Source organism: Chrysochloris asiatica, unplaced genomic scaffold (assembly GCF_000296735.1).
Source record: "Chrysochloris asiatica unplaced genomic scaffold, ChrAsi1.0 scaffold00074, whole genome shotgun sequence".
In the NCBI taxonomy this organism is placed as follows: Eukaryota; Metazoa; Chordata; class Mammalia; order Afrosoricida; family Chrysochloridae; genus Chrysochloris; species Chrysochloris asiatica.
Window position 1 is genome coordinate 14,845,865 of NW_006408592.1, and position 23,071 is coordinate 14,868,935.

Genomic DNA, 23,071 nt, shown 5'->3' on the forward strand with positions numbered 1-23,071 from the left:
CAGAAGAGACACTGAAACTTGCTCTCCAACTTAGAGATGCTAAAGCAAATGGAAGAAATAAGTAGGTCCATGAGCTGAACAGAAAGTTTCAAAGATCAGCTCAAGAGGATAAAGCCAAATACTAAAACAAAATGTGCAAAAATCTGGAATCAGAAAACCAAAAAGGAAGAACATGCTCAGCATTTCTCAAGCTGGGGGAACTGAGGAAAAAATTCAAGCCTTGACTTTCGTTATTGAAAGATTCTCTGGGAAAATTACTGAATGATGAAGAAAGCATCAAGGGAGGATGGAAGGAATACACAGAATCACTGTACCAAAAGGAAATAGTTAATGTTCAACCGATTCAAGAGGTAACATGTGATCAAGAACCAACGATACTGAAGGAGGAAGTCCAAGGTGCACTGAAGGAACTGGCAAAGAACAAGGCACCAGGAATTAATAGAATAAAAACTGAAATCTTTCAAGAAAGTGAGATGGCACAAGAGGCACTCACTCATCTGTGCCAAAGAATCAATTTTGGCTTTTATTAAATCTATTGTTTTTGTTATTTTATTGATTTCTGCCCTGATCTTTGTTATTTCTTTTATTTGGTAAATTTAGGCTTTACTCTTCTCTATCTAGTTCCTAGAGTGTTGAGTTATGCTGTTGATTTAAGATCTTCTTTTTTCCATGTATGCAATGATTACTCTAAGTTTCCCTCTAAGTACTGCCTTCACTGTGTTAAGTATTGGTATGTCGCACTTTCCTTTTATTACACTAAAAAATCCCTTTTGATTTCTTCCTTTGCCAATTGGCAGTTTACAGTGTTTTTTAACTTCCATATGTTTGTGTATTTTCCAGTAGTTTTTTTTTCTGTCACTAATTTCAAGCTTCACTCTATCGTGATAAGAAAAAAATACTTTGTACGTATTTCCTTGCCGTTCTAGATTTTCTGTCCAAAAGTGGCATATTTAAGTCTCCATCTATTATTTTAGTATACCTATTTCTGTCTTCAACTTTATCAGTGTGTGCTTCATAAATTTTTAGGCACGCTGATGTTAGGTGCATATATGTTTATTATTGTCAAACTTTCTTCATTAACTGATCCTTTTAACACTATATAATGTGTATCTTTATCTCTTCTGGTTTTGTCTTAACCCTTTCATATCTGAGTTATTTTTCACTTTGAATTTTTTGTTGGTACCATGTGTTCTAAGTAATAGAACACATGCTAAAATCAAGGGAAAATATTTTTTGAGATAATGTGCATTTTGATACAATTATGAGGAAACTAAATGTCCCACATGGGCTCTGGTGGTGGGGTAAGCCCCATTTCTTCAGATTCACACAATTATATAGGTCCCTGCCATGTGGCAGCATATACTACAACTGGTATAGCAGCTTCCCAAGAAACCTGAGAGGCTGATAATGTTGGTGGGTAATATATGTCCTATGGGTCATGAAAGGGTCTAAGTATACTTTGATATTAACATTGTCATCCCAACTTTCTGTTGGCTATTATCTGCATGGAATATTTTTTCCACCCTTTTACTATGTCTCTTGTAAACAACTTGTAAGTTGAATCATGTTACTTTATCCTTCTACCACTCTCTGCTTTTTGATTGAAACATTTAGCCCGTTCACATCCACTGTAATTACTAATAACAAGCGACTTACCTCTGCTATTTTATTTGTTTCTTGTGCATCTTAAGCCTTGTCTTTTATAATCTGTTTTTGTCGTGTTGGTTCATTGTCATGAGCCTTTGTGCCTCTCTCGTGTGTATTTTTTTAGATTTTTTTTTTTTTTTTTTTTTTTTTTAGCAGTTACCATTTAACAGTTGGATTTATAACATTCTAGGATATGGATTCTTTTTCATACTAAGCCATTTTTCATTTTGAAGCTCAAATTGTTTCAGGTATAGACAAACTGACTTGTGTGTGACTCTGACATGCTCCCCTCATTTTTTTGTGTGGACATTCTTACTTTTTGTTATGGTCAGATGTTCTAGACTTACACTTTCCCTGCCTCAGTCCAGGAACCAGCATTTCTCCAAAAAGCCTTGGTTCCTTTTAGTAAAGAAAAGCTTTTATGAAGCTTTTATGAACTGTTGTTGTTTGCTGTTAAGTGCTGTTGACTCATAGCAACCCTCTATAGAGTTTTCGAAGATCAGTTGTTCAGTTTGAACCGCTGACCATGTGGTTCACAGTTCAGTGCTAATCCTACAGGAATAAGGCTTATTGTTACTAAAGAGTCATTGCTCTCAGGCCTTTTCAGAGGATGAATCATTTGAACAGATTTTTTTTTTTTTTTTTTAATCCTGTTAATTCCAATTCTATACCACAGGAATACATCTCCCTCTGGTAGCGTAGTGGTTTCGAATCGGGCTGATAATCTCACGGTCAGCAGTTTGAAACTACCAGCTGTTCCGCGGGAGAAAGATGAGCCTTTCTGCTCCTGTAAAGATTTACAGCCTTGGAAGCCCTGTGTAGGGTCACTATGAGTCAGAACTGACTCCACGGCACAAAACAACAACATGCCACATTTGCATCACCCTTCTACCATAGTGAAAACCTTAGATCCAACAATATCAGTGTATTTCTTTATCTGCTCAATCCTAAAATACATACAAAATAGCTTTAGAATTTCTATATCCATGCCACTACCAATTAAGTAATAGTCAAGATTTCTTTGTCTTTCCTTTTTTCATCAGGTCAGGGGTATGTAATAAGAATATTATTTTGAAAGTTACTTGGACTAGCTATTTTGCTTTCATCTTGTGTGGTTATGTTCTCCATTTGCTATATAGTACAGTTCATTGGTTTTTCAATTTACCCTAAGCCCATGCTAGTTGATCTAATTTTATTTTTTCAATATGTGACATAGTAATGTAGCGCCAAAAGTGATAACATAAAATTATGTACTAGCTAAGTACCATTCCCTTCTCTATTCTTTCCACCCCATCAACCCACTCCTTGGAGTAACTAATTTCATATTTTCAGTTTGTCCTAAGCTTGTTTTCAAAAGACAAAAGCAGATGTCTGTATATTTTCTTATTTCCCCTTTTTTCCTAGTAAAAGAATAGCACACTATACATATTATTACAAACACTGTACCTAGAAATCACTGCAAAGATGTTCTTCATTCTTTTTACAGTACTACAGTACTCACTGACAGAATATACCACTTTATTCAACCAATTTCCTCAGTATGGCCTTTGAAGTTGTTAACACTATTCTGTAAATACACAAGAGTGTGTTAAAAATTATCCACACTCTGTCTGTAGGGTTTATTTTAATCAACTTTTACAAAAGACAAATATATCATTTTTAGACATAATCTCCTTACTTTTCAAAATACTTTATCCATCTATCAACAAGCTTTTGTATTCCCTTATTAAAAAGGTTTTAGGCTGAGCTATGAGCCACGAATGCACTGCTGTCTTCAACTTCTTTATCAGAGGTGAATCTTCACCCTTGAAGGGCTGCTTTCAGGGGACCAAAAGGTGAAAGTCCAACAGAGCAAGATCAGGACCTTAGGGAGGTTGTTTTAACACCTCAAAATAAAGTTTTTACAAGGTGTCAACAGTGTGGGCAGAGATGGGCTGACGTGCATTGTCATGCAAGATCATAATGCACTTGGATAACAGTCCTCTGCATTTAATCCAAAGTTTAGGCTTCAGTTCTTCAGTGAGCATATTACTGTAATAAGCACTGCTGATTGTTGAACCTCCTTCTTGATAGTGTTTCAGTACAGGCCCTTGAGAATCCCAGAAAACTGTAAGCATTAATTTTCCAGCTTTTGAACTTTTTCTCGGTCGGCAATACAGGAAGTTTCCATTCCATACCTCTGCCATTTACTCTCGGGCTCGGCTCATAGTAATGAAACCATGTCTCATCACCAGTAATGATTTTAAAAAAACTTTCACTTTCCTTTGAGTACTGGTCCAAATTTTGTTTACAGATGTCCAAACACTTCTGTTTATGGTCTTTTGTGAGTTGTTTTGGTACCCATTTCCCATAAACTTTTCTAATCCCAAGTCTATAGGTGATTTGCCATGGCTTATTTGCAAATTATTTGCCACATAATCCACTGTATTAATCTATTCAACAGAATCATTTCATGTGCACGCTCAATGTTATCATCAGCCATGGAAGGGTGTTTTAATATAAGCACAATGAGGATAATTTTTGACTCACCTTCATAAATAATCCTGCAAAAAGATAACCTTGTATATATTTAACTGATTTACTGGAGATAAATGTTCACGAAAAATGAGATAGCTGGATCAAATGCTTGTATAGTTTTGTTACCAGTTGCTGTCAAGTCAATATTGACTCATGGTGACCCCAGGTGAGTCAGAATGGAACTGTGCCCCATAGAATTTTAAATGGCTGAGTTCTTAGAAGTAGATTGCCAAGTCTTTCTTCCTAAGTAAATCTACATGGACTGAAATTGCCAAACTTACTTACTGTTAGCAGTTGAGCCCACTAACCAATTGAAGCACTTATCTAAGATGGCATGGCACTGTAGGATATGCAATAGACTGCTATCCATAAGTTCAGCAGTTCAAACCTACCAGTCACTCCTTCAAACTCACACACCACTCCTTAGAAACCTTAATACAAGGTCATTGTAAGTCAGAATCTACTTAAAGGCACTTAACAACAACAATTTAATATGGCAGGATCTAATATGGTATACTATAGCTTACATTGTTTGTGGTAATTAGAGGTCCTTTCTACTTATATGTAAAAAATATCTATCTTGAGCTAAAACCTAAAAAAGGATGACTGATTGAGAATTACATGAAAGAAATAAACTGGAATCCGCCAGTATTTTTCCCCCTTTAATTTTGATGGAAGAACACAGCAAAAGCAATTTCCCTATGTTAGGCTTTTGTAAAGCTCATTCATCCATCCATCCAATATTTATTAAAATATATGCTAGACAAAATGGTCCAACCACTAAGGAAAAAAGTATGGTGCTTCCTCAGAAAGTTGGAAATAGAAAAACCTTATGATTCAGCAATTCCTTTACTTGGTATATATCCACAAGAAATAATGAGCCATAACACAAGTAGATATATGCACACCAATGCTCACAGCAGCATTACTCACAATAGCAAAAAGATGGAGACAGCCTAAGTGCCCATCAATGGAAGAGTGGATAAACAAACCTTCGTACATACACACATGGAATATTATCATACCTTGAAGAATAACAGGGAAGCTGCAAGCCACCACATAACATGGATGAACCTTGAGGACATTATGCTGAGTGACAGTAGTCAATCACAAAAGGGCAAATATTGCATAATACCATCATTGTAAAAGCTTAAGAAAAGATACCCACACTAAAAGGAAAAAAAAAATTCTTTGTTGGTTCCTGGGTGGGAGGGAGGGAGGGTCCAGTACAGCACAGGGGAGGGGATACACAGCATAGTTTGGCCGTTGGGGTGGGCAATATACAAGAAGGGGGGGATGGAAGAACAAGGTAGATAAGAGAACACTTTGACAGGTTTGTATGGGTTAAATGGGACAGAGGTAAACAGTGATGTAAGCTCTGCCTTGGAACAACAGGGCTTTGTGATATGGAAATTAAGGCACAGTCTGAATGGGTAAAAGAAGGAAAATATTGTTTTGACTGTCTTATGAATATTGGTTTCCCTTGCCTACTATTGTAAAATAGACACTTGAGGAGGAGAGAAAGGAATATCCAGAAACATGATTGTAGAAAGCTTGTAAACCCATCTTTAGCCTATAACTGACTGGAATACCTAAAAGGGGTTATAGAACTTGCTGAGTGAAAAAGGCTTCTTGAGGAGCCCTTGTTATGTTTAAGATCTTAGGTGGAATCCTGCTCCCCATCCAGAACCTTCTGAGGTGTGAATAATAAAATTCACAAGCTTGGTCTTATTATATGCTTACAGACCTCTGAATCTAACAATAAGAGAGAAAACATTTTTATAACCACATATAGAATATCACAAAAATTGTTAAAGCATTAAGCCTCAAGTAAATCTTATCAAATATATATATTAAAAATATCTGTAATAACTCAGACTATACTGTCTCACCCTACTGCAATTATTTTGAAGATATTAAAAATACCACATAGTAAAACTTATGGGTCCTGGTCAATATGTCATACAAAATTTAAATAGTTATATTAAAAATAAAAATTAAGATGCTAAATGGAAAGTGGGTACAAATAATTAAAGCATGAACATAAATGTATAAAATAGAAGCACAGATTCACAATAAAGAAAATAAATTAACTGGATGTTATTTCTTTAGAAAGTCTAATAAAACAGACAAATCTCTAGCAAGGTGAGGCAAGAAAAAAAGGAGACTAAACACAAATAAATATCAGGAAAAAAAATAGGAGTAAACTATGAACAACTTTATAATGAGTCTGAAAGCTTAAATGAAGTAGATAAAATTAATCAAGAAGAAACAGAATACTGAATAAGTCCAAAACTAGTTTCAAAAAATTGATCAGTTTAAAGAAAGACCAGTAGGAAAAATCCAAAACAATAATGGCAGTCTGACTGATTACTACAAGAACAAGTAAGCTGTTTGTCCGGGAGCCATCAAGTCAAGTGGTCGGGACGCCTCAGAGCAAACCCCATTCCAAGACTGAGACTCAAGGGAAATACATGTGCAGGCAGGTGGTGACCACGTTGGTCACGGATAAGGGGAAGAGGGGGAAAAAAACAGCAATGAAGTTGCGAGCTAAGCCCGACCACATTCAATAAACCCCTGTGAACCCAGGTGGAGACCTGGATGGCCAGCAGTACAGCAAGACCTGGGGACTCCTGGGCCCAGAGGCAGTGACATGGCCACAGAGGACTAGAGCAGACAGTGAAGTGTCCAGCTGATATAAAGTGAGGAGACATATACAAGAACACCCATACTTGCAGATAGTACCCACTTGACCTGGCTTCAATGGCTAGGTGATCAGAACTCAACTAGAAGAAGAAAAAAGAGGGGTGGGGGAAGTAACCTGCTACAATTTGATGAACTTTACCTATACTTATGGATGTAGTAGCTCAAAAAAGGGAACTAATCTTTACAGTGAGGATCACTCCCAACCCCTCGGTACCCAGGGTTGACAGGGATGGGCAACTTAGACATTGGCTACCCCAAATGGGGTGGGGCTATAAAGGCCAAAAGTGACTGGCTTACAAGCTTTCACAAGGGAGCCTAGTTCCAGACAGGGTGGGGAAAAGTAGAATCACCACTGAATTATTTCCAATCTGTTGGGATCGGGCTGGTGAAAGGAAATGGGGATAAGACTCTTGTGGTATAATAGTGAATGATTGCCATCAGGACTGACTGTGAGGGTAGGAAATACAGAGGTAGATGTTGTTTGACAAAAGGAGTGGAGTGATTGATTTTGCAGCCCAGGAGCGGAGGACCCTGGGACCATCATGTTAGAAGAGCGGAGAGCGGGACCCTACCCAGAGAGGCAGTGACACCATGGATGGAGTCACTGTCCAGTGACACTATGACATGGACAGATGGAGTGGCTGGCAACACTGGACTAAGGGAGGGAGAAGGGCTGTGTGCTGGTGGCTGGGGGGCAGGCCTGTGGGGTGTACCCTTTAGTTATTTGATGATGCACGGAAGGGATGGTAATAATTGCAATGAAATGAAATACGAAAGAATGGTGTAAAGCTGATGTTCTCCCATGTAAACCTCACAATAAAAATTAAAAAAAATTTTTTTTTGATCAGTTTAAATGAACTCACAGAAACAGAGACAGAGAACCCTTATTTCAAACAGATTTATAAACAATTCTACCAACCAAGCATTCAAACAACATATTGTCTGAGAAAATAAGAGAACACTTCTCATTTACTGGATATAATATAAATAAAAAAGGCAGCCCTGTTGGCGCTGTAAAATCACCACTAGATTGCTAACCAAAAGGTCAGCAGTTCAAACACACCAGCTGCTCTGCAGGAGAAAGATGAGATTTTCTGCCCCCATAAAGATTTACAGCCTTGGAAATTCTTTACAGCATCACTATGAGTCGGAATTGACTGGATCCAGTAGGTTAATAGGGGTATATAATCTTGATATAAAAATAATATGAGAAAAATTATAGGTCAAAATTCCTAATGGACCCAGATGCCTAATTCCTAAATAAAATTCTCCAAACACGCTTATCAGTAGAAATGTTCTATATCTCACTCTGGCTGATGGTGACCCATGTAAAAATTCATCATTTAAAAGAGTTTTACACTTTTCTGTATGTTTGTTTTACCTCAATTCAAAAGAAAAAAATTTAAAGCCTATATAAACACTGCTTGCATTTTTAAAAATTATATAATGGCCAAGTCAGATTTATCTCAGTATTATAAGAATAGTTTAATATTAGAAAATCTATCAATCTAATTAACCACATTTGCAATATGATCCTCTTACTAAGTACAGAAGACAAGAAAAAAGGTCTGATGTGGAGAGATGGAGCAGCTGGGGACTTTAGGCCCAGAAAGGGAGAGGGGCTGTGTGCTGACGACCAGGGGGCAGGCTTGCAGGGTATACCCTTTGGTTGGTTGATGATGCATGGAGGGGATTGTAACCATGGTAATGAAATGATATATGATAGGATGAATGTAATGCTAATGTTCTCCCATGTAAACTATCACACAATTCACAACAAAACATTAAAAAAAAAAAAAGTCTGAGCATTTCAATATATTTTCATAATACAAACTGTCTAAAATCTCAGAATGGAAAAAAATATTTTTTTAATCTGATAAGATATTATATTTCAAATGTTATACCCAATAATATACTGATGAAATTTACAACAGTTACTTTTAAAATCAAGACACTAACTCCTATTAAACATTGTATAAGATATCACAACTAACAGAGTTTGAAAATTTAAGCAAATACATTAAAAATTAATTTATTGAGAAGGATTAAATCTGTCTTATTACTCAGATAATAGAATGTTAAAGATAAAAAGATAGTGATTTAGTGCTTATCTTTATAAGCAGATAGTATGACATTCTATTAGCTGAATAAAAATAGATTTAATGTTTTATTAAATAATCCAAGAGATTTTTTTCCCAGCAAATTATATACTTTATTTCATTTCAATGATTACAACCCCCTCCCTGCAACAACATGTATCCCAATCCAAGACATTTTATAATCAAACTATTAGAATTAAAAATTTTTCAGAAAGTTTCTGAAAACAAGTTTAATCAAAAAAAAATTATGACTATATATACCAGTGGCTGATAACTAGAAATACAATTTTTAAAATACCATTTATAACAGCATCAAAATGCGTTATTTATGCACCTAGAAATAAATGATGCAAAGATATGCAAAGTCAGAATGGAGAAAATGATAAAACTTTTATTGAAAGACATAAATTGAAGAGATTTACAATGTTCTTAAATGGAAGGACTCAGTAACTCATAAATTACTCCTTAATTATACTATTATTTCCACCAAAATTCCAAACAATACTTTTTTTTGATGGGAGAGGGGTTGGGGAGAAGAAAACTAGTACCTGATGAAAGGATACTCTAACGGATATGGAAGGACAAAGAACTGATACTGTGGACGAGTGGTGTAATAGCAGCAGCAGAGTCAGAGCACAACACAGAGCAGTGGACTTCCCCAGCCCACAGAGCAAGTAAAGCTGAGTCACTTTGGGCAAGAAAGTCACTTAACCTCCAGGCACTTAACCAGGGAAGCTGGGCTTGCTGAACTAGAGCCAAGTGTCCTCAGGCACTTTATAAAGGCTCTAAGAGTCAGAACTGACTCCACTGCACATAGCAACAACAACAAAAAGAGCTTTATAACAATGGTAGGGCAGAGAGAGGCCTGTGGCCACAGCTATGAGGACACTGCCCTGACTAGAAACAAATGTGCCCTTAGCATTTCTGACCCTAAACTGTAACCTGTTAACTTCCCTAAAAAACTCTATAAGTGGGAGTATGTTGTCTGAGTTCTGTGTGGCCATTGTAATGAATTTTCAAACGTAGATGAGAAGTAGAGTGCTGAAGGAGGGATGGCTGGTGTAACATGTTTTAAAGCAGGTATTTTCAAAAGAGCTACAGCAATTAAAGCAGTGCTATCTTGGTAAACCGGTAGAGTAGTTGTTACGAGTTGGGCTGTTAATCTCACTGTCAGCAGTTCGAAACTACCACCAGCTGTTCCGCGGGAAAAAGATGAGTCTTTGTGCTCCTGTAAAGATTTACTGCCTCGGAAACCTTGTACAGAGTCCCTATGTGTCGGAACTGACTACACGGCACATAACAACAACAACATCTTGGTAAGAAGGAGTCCTACGGTGCTGTAGGATAAGCACTGGCTGCTAACCACAAAGTCAGCAGTTCAACCCACAAACCACTCTGCGTGAGAAAGATGAGGCTTTCTGGTCTACTAAAGATTTACAACCTCAGAAACCCTACACAGGGTCACTATCAGTGGGAATCAACTCGATGGTAGTGAGAATGAGAAAACCTTTTTAAAAGGAATGACAAATGTACCTACACTGCTATTTGAAAAGTACACTGGTAGTCATTTTAGAAAATAATTTGGTTCTGTTTAGTAAAATCAAAGATGCATTTATGACCCAGAATTCCACAGATTTAGGCATAAATCCTATAAAAACTCTTACACAGAGATATTTACAAGAATGTTCATTTCACCATTATTTGTAATACTGAAAACATAGGGAAATGTCTACAAAGTGAATAAATAAATTATGGTATAGTAACACAGTGGAATATTATACAGCAGTATATATGAATTAGAACTACATGTATCAATATACATCAATGTCCAGTCAAAACATAATAGGGTGGAAGATAGGGCCTGATGGCAGATAGGGTAGAGGTGCAGTGCAGTCTCCGTCAGCAATACCATAGAACACCAAACAAAGCAGGTTAATCTAAATTAAGCAATAAGAAGAGTGAAAAGGGAAGCCCACCTCCTGACCACATCTACCTGAAAGCTATCAGAAAGCAGAAAAAAATACAAAACACACACTCAAGTATTAAGGCCACAGCTAAACACTAAACATGTCCAAAAAGCAAAAACAGATGATCCTATCAGCACAAGTCCAGAAACAATATAAAATGCCTGAGACAAATGACCTAGAGGTAGACCTGAACTCCATTCTGGAACGAGGGCAGGCCTTGGAAATGCCTGAGAAGGAATTCAAAAAATGATTATAAAATGTTTCAAAACACTTCACAATGCAGTTGAGAAAAATAAGGAAGAAGGCATGAAAGCTCTACAGGAAGAATAAAATGAGATAGATACAGAATTGGAAACAATTCAAAACTTACAGAAAGAAGTTCAAATGATTAATAATACAATATCAGAAATGGACAATATACCGAAAGGACAAAGGAGTAGAATAGAAGAGATGGAAGGCAGAACTAGTGAACTAGAGGCCAAACCTCTCAATACTACTAAGATAGAAGAGCAAATAAAAAAAAATAGATTTAAAAACCTGAAGAGGGTCTAAAATTCATGTTGGACAACATGAAGAGGAATAACTTAAGAATTATGAGCATTCTGGAACACTTAGAATCACATAAGTCCACAGAAGAGACAGTTGAGGAGCTTCTAGAAGAAAAATTTTCTAAGGTCCTGAAAAGTGAAAAGATAAACATTCAAGAAGCTCAATGAACCCCAGGAAGGATAGACCCCAAAAGAAAATCACCAAGACATATCATAATCAAGCTTTCCAAAATCAAACATAAGGAAACATTCCTGAAAGCAGCTAGGGAAAAGAGACGTGTTACATACAAAGGCAAGCAGGTCAGATTAAGCTCAGATCTCCCAACAGAAATCATGCAGGCAAGAAGGCAATGGTGAGACATATATAAACCCTGGAAGAAAAAAACCTGTCAACCAAGAATCCTTTATCCAGTAAAGCTATCAATCAAATATGACGGTGTAATCAAAACATTCCAGGATAAACAGAAGCTAAGGGACTTTGCCAAAGCCAACCCTGCACTACAAAACATCCTAAATGGAGTTCTGTAGATTGAGAACCAACAAGAACAGACAACAACCAGAGATTGACATATGTGGCAGCACCTCCCAGAACTAAATCGACACATGGAAGTTGTGAACAGAACAAAATTATAAGAACAAGCTCAGAGAATCTGGGAGGTCAGTCTATGATCAAAACAATTACAATGTGAAAGAAGGTATACAGAGAGGAACAGTGATCCAGGTGGTGGTAAGGTCAGGTAGATTACAGGATAAAATAGACTGCATCAAATGGAGGGAAGAGTTAATGAAATATAAAATAATCCCAAGGAAAATAAACACTTCACAACATACCAAGAAATGAAAATCCAAGAAGAACATGGAAACATTAAAACTATGAAGAAACTCTCAAGAGAGAACACAAAAACCATGTGCTCACCACAGGAAGGCATGCAGAACAAAGAAAGCTGCAACACCACAAAAAAACAAACATAATGGCAGCAGTTAATCTTTACCTATAGATAATTACACGGAATGTAAACAGATTAACTGCACCAGTTAAGATACTGAGAGTGGTAGAATGGATAAGAAGACAAGATCCTTCAATATGCTGTCTGCAAGAGACACATCTAACACAGAGACAAAAACAGATTAAAAGTCAAAGGTTGGAAAAAAATATACCAAGCAAATTGCAATAAAACACGAACAGGAGTGGCAGTACTAATCTCTGATAAAATAAACTTCAGGGCAAAAAGCATCATAATAGATAAAGATTGACATTACCTCATGATTAAAGGGACAAATAAACAAAATGACATAATCATAATAAATATCTATGCTCCTAATGAAAGAGCTCCAAAATACATTTTAAATTCTCTAAATACATTTGAAGAAACAGACAAATCTATAATAATAGTGGGCGACTTTAATACACCATTTTCAAAAATTGAGAGAATAACCAGAAAGAAACCTGACAAAGACACAGAGGAACTAAACAACACAATCAGCTAACTGGACTTCATAGATGTGTACAGAGCATTCAACCCAACAACAGGACAAAACACATTCTTTTCCAGTACACATGGAACATTCTACAGAGTAGACCATGTGTTAGTCCACAAAACAAACCTCCATATATTTACAAATATCAAAAATATTACAAAGCATCTTCTCAGACCACAATGCTATCAAATTAGAAATCAATAATAGAAAGACCAAGGAAATCAAGTCAAATACATGGAAACTGAATAACATCCTGCTGACAAGCAACTGGTAAGTAGAAGAAATTAAACGTCAACTCACAAAGTCCTAGAAACAAATGAGAATGAAAACACAACATACCAAAATCTTTGGGACACGGCGAAAGCGATGCTGAGAGGACAATTTATTGCAATAAATGCACATATCCAACAAGAAGAAAGAATCAAAATTAAAACATTAACACAGCATCTACAACAATTAGAAACACATCAACAGAGGGAACCTACAGTCACAAAAAGAAAAGAAATAATAAAGATTAGAGCAGAAATAAATGAGATAGAAAACAGAAAAACTATAGGAAGAATCAACAGGAGAAGAAATTGGTTCTTTGAAAGGATTAACAAAATTGACAAATCATTGGCAAACCTAACAAAAGAAAAGAGGGAGAAGACACAAATAACACTCATTAGAAACCTCATGGGCGATATCACAATGGAACCAGAAGAATCAAAAGGATAATAACAGAATACTATGAAAAGTTGTACTCCGACAAACTTGAAAACTTCGAGGATATGGATATATTTTTGAGGAAAACATAACCTACCTAGACTTACTCAGAGTAAAGAAGAAAACCCGAACAGACGCATAACAAAAGAAGAAATTGACCAGGTCATCAAAAAACTCCCAACCAAAAGAGGTCCAGGCCCAGATGGCTTCACTGGTGAGTTCTATCGAATGTTCCCGGAAGAACTGTCACCAATTCTACTCAAATTATTCCGTAACATAGAGGAAGATGGAAAACTTCATATTTTATGAAGCAAGCATAACCCTCATACTAAAACCAGGGAAGGATGTCATTAAGTAAGAAAATTATGGACTAATATCCATCATGAACATAAGATGCAAAAATCTCAACAAAATCCCAGCCACCAGAATCCAGCAGCACATCAAAAAGATAATACATCATGATCAAATGGGATTCATGTCAGGGATGCAAGGTTCAACACTAGAAAAACATCAACATAATCCACCATATAAATAAGAAAAAAGAAAAGAACCCATGATCATATTGATTGATTCAGAAAAGGCATTTGACAAAATCCAACATCCATTCCTGATAAAAACATTCAACAAAATAGGAATTGAAGGGAAATTCTTCAACATAATTATGAGCATATATACAAAATCAACAGCCTACATTACTCTCAGTGGAGAGAAACTCAAAGCCTTCCCTCTGCAAACAGGAACCAAACAAAGATGCTCTTTGTCCCCACTCCTATTCAACATTGTGCTGGAAGTCTTAGCAAGAGCTATACAGCAAGATATGGAAATTAAAGGCATACAAATTGACAAAGAGGAAGTAAAACTCCCTCTATTTGCAGATGATATGATCCTATACATAGAAACCCTCAAAGATTAAAAAAAAAATGCTATTAGACCTCATTGGAAGATTCAGCAAAGTGGCAGCATATAAGATCAACATACAAAAATCAGTTGGATTTCTCTAGACCAAAAATGACAGCGCTGAAAAGGACATTAGGAAAGCAATACCATTTACAGTAGCTTCCCAAAGGATGAATTATCTGAAAATAAATGTAACCAGAGGGACAAGGGACCTATACAAACAAAACTACAAAATACTACTATAAGAAACCAAAAGACTTACAAAGGTGGAAGAATGTACCATGCTCCTGGATAGGAAGACTTAACATTGTGAAAATGTCAATACTGCTCAAAGCAATTTACACATACAATGCAATCGCAGTCCAGATTCCAATGACATTCTTCAAAGAGATGGAAAAAACATTTACACTCTTTATATAGAATGGAAAGACACGCAGGATAAGCAAAGCACTGCTTAAGAAGAAGAATAAGGATGGAAACCTTCCACTCCCTGACTTCAAAATTTATTACATGGCTACAGTGGTCAAAACAGCTTGCTACTGGTACAATGAAACACACATTGATCAATGGGAAAGAATTGAGAATCCAGAAATTAACCCATCTACATACAGCCAACTGATTTTTGAAAAAGTACCTAAATATATCGCATGGGGAGATGATAATCTCTTCAACAGATGGTGCTGGCAGACCTGGAAAGCGATAAGCAAAAGATTGAAACAAGACCTTTACCTCACACCTTATACAAAAAACAACTCAGCATGTATTAAATACCGAAATTTTAATCCCAAAATCATGAAGGCCATCAATGAAAAAACAGGGACAAATGTGAGGGCTCTAATTCCGGTAATACACAGACTACAAAACATTTTGAAAACTACACAAACAAAAGTAAAAGTGGTGGGGGAGGGAATTCTTTGCTGGTTACCGGGATGGGGGGGGGGGAAGGGGGGGACGGAAGGGAGGGGACGGTGGAGCACAGGGTAGGAAATAGACACAGGATAGTTTGGGTGCTAGGGAGGGGACAATACACAAGAAGAGGGAGAGGAATGAAAGAACAAGGCGGATGGGAAAACAATTAGACAAGTTTGCATGGGCTAAGTGGGACACAGGTAAATAATGATGTATACACAACCTTGGATTAATAGGGCTCTGGGATACAGAATTGAGACATGGTTGGAATGGGCAAAAGGGGGGAAATAATGTTAAGATGCTTGGCTGTCTTTTGAATCTTGGTTTCCCTGGCATACCATTATAAAATAGATGCTTGAGGGGGAGAGAAAGGAATAGCCAGAAATATCATTATAGATAGCTTGTAAGTCCATCTTTTGCCTATAACTGATTGGAATATCTAAAATGGGAATACAACATGCCCAGTGAAGGAGGCTTCCTGCAGAGCCTCTTCATTACATAAGACCATAGGTGGAATCCTGATCCCCATCCAGAATCTTCTGATGTTGGAAATTTCCACTGAAAAGGACAAGCAGATCAGTCTGGAGCGGCTAGAAGAACAGAAGATACTTCTTGAAAGAAAGACTGACAAGAAAATACAAACCAATAACAGAAGTCTGACTGATTACTACAAGAACAAGCAAGTTGCTCACCCAGGAGACATCAAGGCAAGTGGTCAGGTCACCTCAGGTCAAGCCCCCTTCCAAGACTAAGACTCAATGGGAATACACGAGCAGGCATGTGCTCGGATTGGTGACCACGTTGGTCACCGATAAGGGAAAGTGAGGGAAAAACAGCAATGAAGCTGTGAGCTAAGCCCTACAATGTTCAGACTCCTATGACCTGGGTGGAGACCTAGCTGGTACTCTTGTGCCCAGAGTCAGTGACATAGCCACAGAGGACTAGAGTAGAGAATGAAGCGTCCAACTGATAAGAAGAAAAGGCATATGCATAAGAACACCCACACTTGCAGATAATACCCTCTTGACCTGGCTTCTAGTTGATCAGAGTTCAACTAGAAGAAGAAAAAAGAGTAATGTGATACAATTTTATGAACTTGACCTACACCTATAGATGTAGTAGATCAAAACAGGGAACAAATCTTTACAGCGAGGATCATTCTCACCCCCTCCATACATAGGGTAGACAGGGATGGGCAACTTGGACACTGGCTACCCTAAATGGGGGAAGGGGGGTGCTACAAAGGCAAGAAGTGACTGGCTTACAAGCTTTCAAGAGGGAGCCTAGATCCAGAGTGTGTGGAGGAAGGTAGAATCTCCACTGAGCAGTATCCAACCTGTCTGGGCAGGGCTGATGAAAGGAGATGGGGATTAGGTCTCTTGTGGTACAATAGTGAAAACTGCTATCAGGACTAACTGTGAGGGTTGGAAATGTAAAGGTAGACGTTTTGTAGCAAAAGGTGGGGAGTGACTGACTTTGCAATACAGGACTGGAGGTCCCTGGGACCATCAAGGGAGAAGAGCGGAGTGTGGGACCCTATCCAGAGAAGCAGTGATTCCCGGGATGGAGGCAGAGAGGATGACGTGGAGAGATGGAACGGCTGGGGACTCTAGACCCAGAGAGGGAGAGGGGCTTTATGCTGTCATCCGGGCAGGCAGGCTTGCAACCACATGGACGGGATTGTAACCATGGCCATGAAACGATATACGATAGGATGAATGTAAAGCTAATGATCTCCCATGTAAACTATCACATAAGTCACAATAAAGCATTAAAAAAAACAAAAACAAAAAACATAATAGGGTGTAGATTTGTTGGAATAAGCTGCAGAAGGTTGCAAAATATAGTATCTTTTCCAAAGAGTTTAATATATGAAAAAACATACTATATATACTTTTTAAGGATCTTAAAATACATAGTATACACATAAGAACATGCAAGAAAGTGATAAAAGTTAAATGTAGGAGAGATATTAACTGAGGATGAGGGGAGGTGTGGACTAGTAGGTTGAGGAGAAAAGGATGAGGCTGGAATACTAAGGATGTTTCAATTACATTGCTGTTGATAAGTGCCGTTGAGTTGGGTCTGACCCATAGCGACCCTCTAGAGGGTTTCCAAGGAGCAACTGGCGAGCTTGAACCACCAACCTTGCAGTTCAAACCGACTGTGCAGTCTAGTGCATTAAACCACAGCGCCACACCAAGTAGTTTTTTCTTATTTGAAAGAATCTGAAACCAATATTGCAAACTATTCAGATCTGATATGAAAAAGTTGTGTAATAAGATACATGGTTATATTTGTTATATTGTTACCTCTATTCTTTTCTATATGCTTGCAGTAGTTTATGATTTTGTCATTATTGTTCAATTCATTGGCAAGCTTCATGAAGTTGTAATTCTGAAATATGGTCAAGGTGTATACAATAGCACAAAACAGACAACCACTTTTAGAAATAAATGAGAAAAGCAGTTCTCTGAATATTAATAATTTTGTCATCTGAAAGTTACACATACCTGTGAGTGCTAAATAAGAAGCAATGTATCGCTTTTCCAGTCCATCTCTAACACTCTGAACTGCACCAAAAAGTGGAGGTATTATCATAATCAGGTTACTCACTGTATTCCCTATAACAGAAAAAACAAAGAATAATCAATAACACTTTAAATTATATTCATACAGTGCTAAGACTTAGTCCTCAACACTTTACGTTTTGTCTTTGTGCAAATATCTTCAAATACATTTATCAAATAACTAATTTTTTAATTGGCATGTCCAAAAATCATGTCAACATTATAGATTCAAGCGACTTAAACAAGAATTTTCTTAAATAAATAAAAAAGCCATCCTTAATTATACTAAAAGTTCTATTTTTCTTATCATGTTTTTTCAGAGTTAACTTTTGGTCTGATAATAACAGGTTTGGTAATGTTAATGAACCCTCCCCTACTTATGGCAACTAAAAGGCCGGACATCTAAACCCTAACAAAATGACCTGAGGACAGGAAGATGATTAGAGTTCAAAGAGGCTAAAAGGCAGCACAGAAAGAGCTCTGTTGTTGTTAGTTTCCATCTGACTCAATTCTGACTCTTGGTGACCCCAAGTGTGCAGAGTAGAAGGATAGCGTTTTCAAGGCTGTGACCTTTAAGAAGTCTTACTTCAGAGGCACCTCTGGGTAGGATTAAACAGACAACCTCTCAGTTAGTAGTCCAATGCTAAACCATTTGCACTTTTAACCAACTGTATGTTAGGAGTAAGAGAACAGGAATAGATTGAAATTTTACAGCTGCCAGGACAGAGAATATGGTGAATTTCATCCCACCTCCCATCTGTGTAATCTGAAAAGCTGTCACTTTTGGCTTATGAAGATCTGAGCAGAATTACTCCATATTTGGTGAACTGTGTGGCTGGAAGAACCAGTCAGAGTTTAATGTCAGTCAAAGACAAAGCCCCTTGAATAACTTCAGACCCTTTGCTGTGGTCTGAAGCCACAATAGACTATACTCTGGACGATTATTATCTCTAAGTGGCTCAAGAAAACTTCAAGCCTGGTCTGCCAGTTCCCTCAAGTATCTATAAGAAAGAAATTTAAATTTTCCAAAAGTAATTTTTCATATAAAATATATAGTGAAAACACAAAGTTTAAGGGGAACCTGAAAAGACAAGGCAGTATTTTTTAAAAAGTCAACAAAACAGACCCCAAAGGGGTTACCAGACAGGCAAAATATCAAAAATAAAAGGTAAACTATTATGTTCATGGAAATAAAATGAAAAGACATCCTTATACAGGTTTATCATGGTGAAGCTGCAGAAAATGAAACAGAAAAAAAAATTTTAACTTGCCATCGAAAAGACAATTTTACCCCCAAAGAAACAACCATTAAATAGATGAGTTCTCAGAAAGACAGTACTTTCTTTTTTTAAAGTTTTTACTGTTAATTGAGTGATAGTTTACATGGGAGAACATCAGCTTTACATTCATCCTATCACATTTCATTGCATTGCAATGACTACAATCCCCTCCATGCATCATCATTCAACAGCATTTGCTTCCATTCCCTCTGTTTAAGACAGTACTTTCTTAATGTTAAAGAAATATTTTTAAGATGCTGAAGAAAAATAATTCTCCACTCAGCAAAAATTTCTTCCAAAATCAAACTATAACAATAATACTTTAAGACAAATAAAACTAAGAATTTGCCACCAGCACACACCACAGCAGTCATAATGCAGGAGTCCTGTAGGATAAGCACTGGGCTGCTAACCATAAAGTCGGCAGTTCAAACCTACCAGCCACACCTAGAAAACTATATATAGGGTTGATACAACAATCTAATACACCCATTAGAGGAAATTCTCCAAACAAAAAGGAAATGTATCTAAGAAAGAACCTCAGAGATACAGCAAAAAATGAGCTGGAAAAGGCAGCCTTCACCAATGTTACTGAACATATGATCCACAAATGCAGTGTAACAAGATAAATACCGTATTGAGTTTATTTTATTGAGTGAATTGAATAGCAACAAATTGGGGTTTGTATTTCATACAACTTTTTAAATTTTCTTTTTTATACTTAATATTTTCAGTTTCTATGTTGCTAGTAAAGCATGAATGGCAATGATTCTTAATTTTATCTCAACTCCTGTCTTTACAAAAACAAAGCCCAAACACGAATAGCAAAGAAAGACTAAAAATCTCAGTAGCAGAAATGAGTACGGAAAAATGGGAGACAAATGACTAAACAGTGTTCTATAGATTTTATTCTGGATATAATTAATGTGGCACAATACATTGAAAATTCCAAATGAATGATTTCCAATACAGAAGATGATATCAAAACAAATTATCAATTAACTGAGAGGATAGAATGAAAGTATTTTCAGAGGATTCAAAACATATACTTACGACACACCTTTTTCTCTGAAATCTATTAAAGGTAATGAACCAAAACAAGGAAGTAAAACCAACAGAAAAATAACACAGGACCTAGGGAACAGGAACTATAACACAAGAGAGAGGTAAAAAAAAAAAAAGTCCAAGATCACAACAGTTGAACAACCAGAGAACCACCTAGTGCAGACTGAAGTAGAAGGAAGACATGAACACATGAAATACCCAAGAAGAAAGAAAAGGACAGGCTATGTAAAAAACTAACAATTCCAGAAAAACAACGTTGGTGGGCATTTGAAAGAACTGTCAAAAAAATTGTACCATATTTTATTCAAGCAGTTCTGTATTGCTAAACATTTAGGTTAGTTCCAATTCTTGCTATTAAAAAACAATCCAGCAGTGAATACACACACACACTGTTCATCTTGAACAAGTGCATATATATCTGAAAAAGAGATTTCAAAACAACAGACTGTTGAGTTACAGAGTAAATACAACTATTGACTGGAAATGTATTTTTTAAAAAAACATAGGCACATTGTTCTTTCTCTTATAATGAACTTGGCTGAGCATCTCTTTGATATGCATAAAGACCATGTGTATTCCTCTTACTATGAATTGAATCTCTTTTACCACTTTTTCTTGTATATCTGGTAGCGCAGTGGTTACGAATCGGGCTGCAAACCGCAAGATCAGCAGTTCGAAACTACCAGCTGTTCCACGGGAGAAAGATGAGGCTTTCTGCTCCCATAATGATTTACAGCCTCAGAAACCGACTCCACAGCACACAACAACAACATAAGATATTACCTTTATACTATGATATGAATTGCAAACTCTTTTGATTTTGGTTTTATTTTTGCTATTTATAAGTTTCTAATGCGATGGGTCAGATCTGACTCAATGGCACTTAACAACAACACTATTTTTACATAGCTGAGTTTACCAACCTCTTCTTTTATAAATTCTGGATATTTGAATGGTTTCAGAAAGGCCTTTCCCACTCCAAGAAGCTACAGAAATTCATTCATATCTTTGTCTAATGCTTTTATGATTTTATTTTTTCAAAATTTAAATCTTAGAATTTTGGGGAGTTTTTTTATGGTATGCCCTGTGAATATGAGCAAGATCATTCAACATTATCTTTTTTCCAATGGCTTCCAAGTTGTATCAACAAATATAATAATTAATCACAAAGAATAACCAAAAGACTCTACATAGAAATGTTACCATAGAATACACTATTTGGCCCAGCAGTGGACAAAATCTGTGAGGGGGGCTTCAAGCCAGAATGGTAAAACTTTGTCTCTCATACACTTTGGTCATGTTATCAGGAAGTACTAGTCCCTGGAGGGCACCGTGCTTGGTAAAGTGAAGGGTAAGCAAAAAAGAGGAAGACCCTCAACAAGATGGATGGGCACAGTGGCAGCAACACTGGGCTCAAATGTGACAACAATTGTGAGGATGGCGCAGTGTTTCATTCTGCTGTGCAATGGGATTGCTATGAATCTGAATCAACTAAACAGCACCTAACAAAACAGCTCGGTTGTGTCAATTATTAGTCACAAAAAATAACCAAAAGAATCTGCATAGAAATTAGTATCATAGAAAACTGGGTTCATCAGAGAACAGCATTTGCGAGGAGTCTTCAAAAGTTTGTGGGGAAAACAGAATTAAAACATACTGGAATTTTTCCATATTTGATATTAATATTATTGAGGTTAACTACTAACAGTTCAAACTCACCCACTGCTCCTCAGAAACCCTACTCAGGGTTGCTATGGGCTATAATATAATTCCGACTCAACAGCAGTTAACAACAACATCTTATTTAATTAAAAAATTATGTTCTGATTGAGAAAATACATTGCCATCGATTGAACTGTATCCTCCCAAAATATGTATCAATTTAGCTAGGCCATAATTCCCAGGACTGTGGAATTGCCCTCCATTTGGTAATCTGATATAATTATACTTCATTATGTGATATGATGTAATTATCCTCTGTACTACAAATCTTAACCTCTATCCTGTTATTACAACAGGCTTAGAGGTAGTAATGTTAAAGAGGCATACCCTCAAACATTCAGCACAAACCTAGAGGAAACCACCAGAAGGTAGGAAAAGAGCCATCTCTCATCACACCTGGCCAGAAACTGTGACTGTTCCCACAAACTAACAGAGTTTAATTAGATTCTCAGTTCATTGCTACCAGAAATGTCAAGTTAAATAGATTATTTTCTGGGAATAGACGAGATTATTTCATACATGAGGGTAAGTCATAAAGTACTGCAACTAGAGTTCTAATTCATACATGCACAGGTTTATTCAAAACAAAGCATATTTAAATATGTCTCTGCCATCAGTGGATAATTGCAGACAGGTTCTTTTACTAATACACAGTCTTGTTTCATTAGCGTAACTTCAAAAAAAGGTGTAAAGAAAATAGTGGCTTCCAAGTCAAAACAAGGCCAGGGACAGACTGTGGAACACACCATCAATTACTCACTCATATGCAAATTCAAACTGAAGCTGAAGAAAATGAAAACAAGCCCAAGAAAGCCAAAATATGACCTTGAATATATCCCACCTGAATTTAGAGATCATCTAAAGAACAGATTTGATACATTAAACACTAAAGACCGAAGACCAGAAGAGTTGTGGGATGACACCAAGAACACCATACATGAAGAAAGCAAAAAGTCATTG

At 36.8% G+C, this 23,071-nt stretch overlaps 1 protein-coding gene across 2 annotated transcripts in view; it reads right to left on the minus strand.

The window, feature by feature from the left end:
* Positions 1–23,071, minus strand: part of ACER3 (alkaline ceramidase 3) — a 201,266-nt gene that overhangs the window by 103,671 nt on the left and 74,524 nt on the right. The window contains exon 2 of one of the 2 annotated variants that reach the window (XM_006865000.1): positions 17,988–18,098. The exons of the other annotated variant lie outside the window; for it this stretch is intronic. Coding sequence (XP_006865062.1) covers positions 17,988–18,098 — 111 coding nt within the window. The remainder of the gene's footprint in view (positions 1–17,987; positions 18,099–23,071) is intronic. 2 annotated transcript variants of the gene reach the window in all.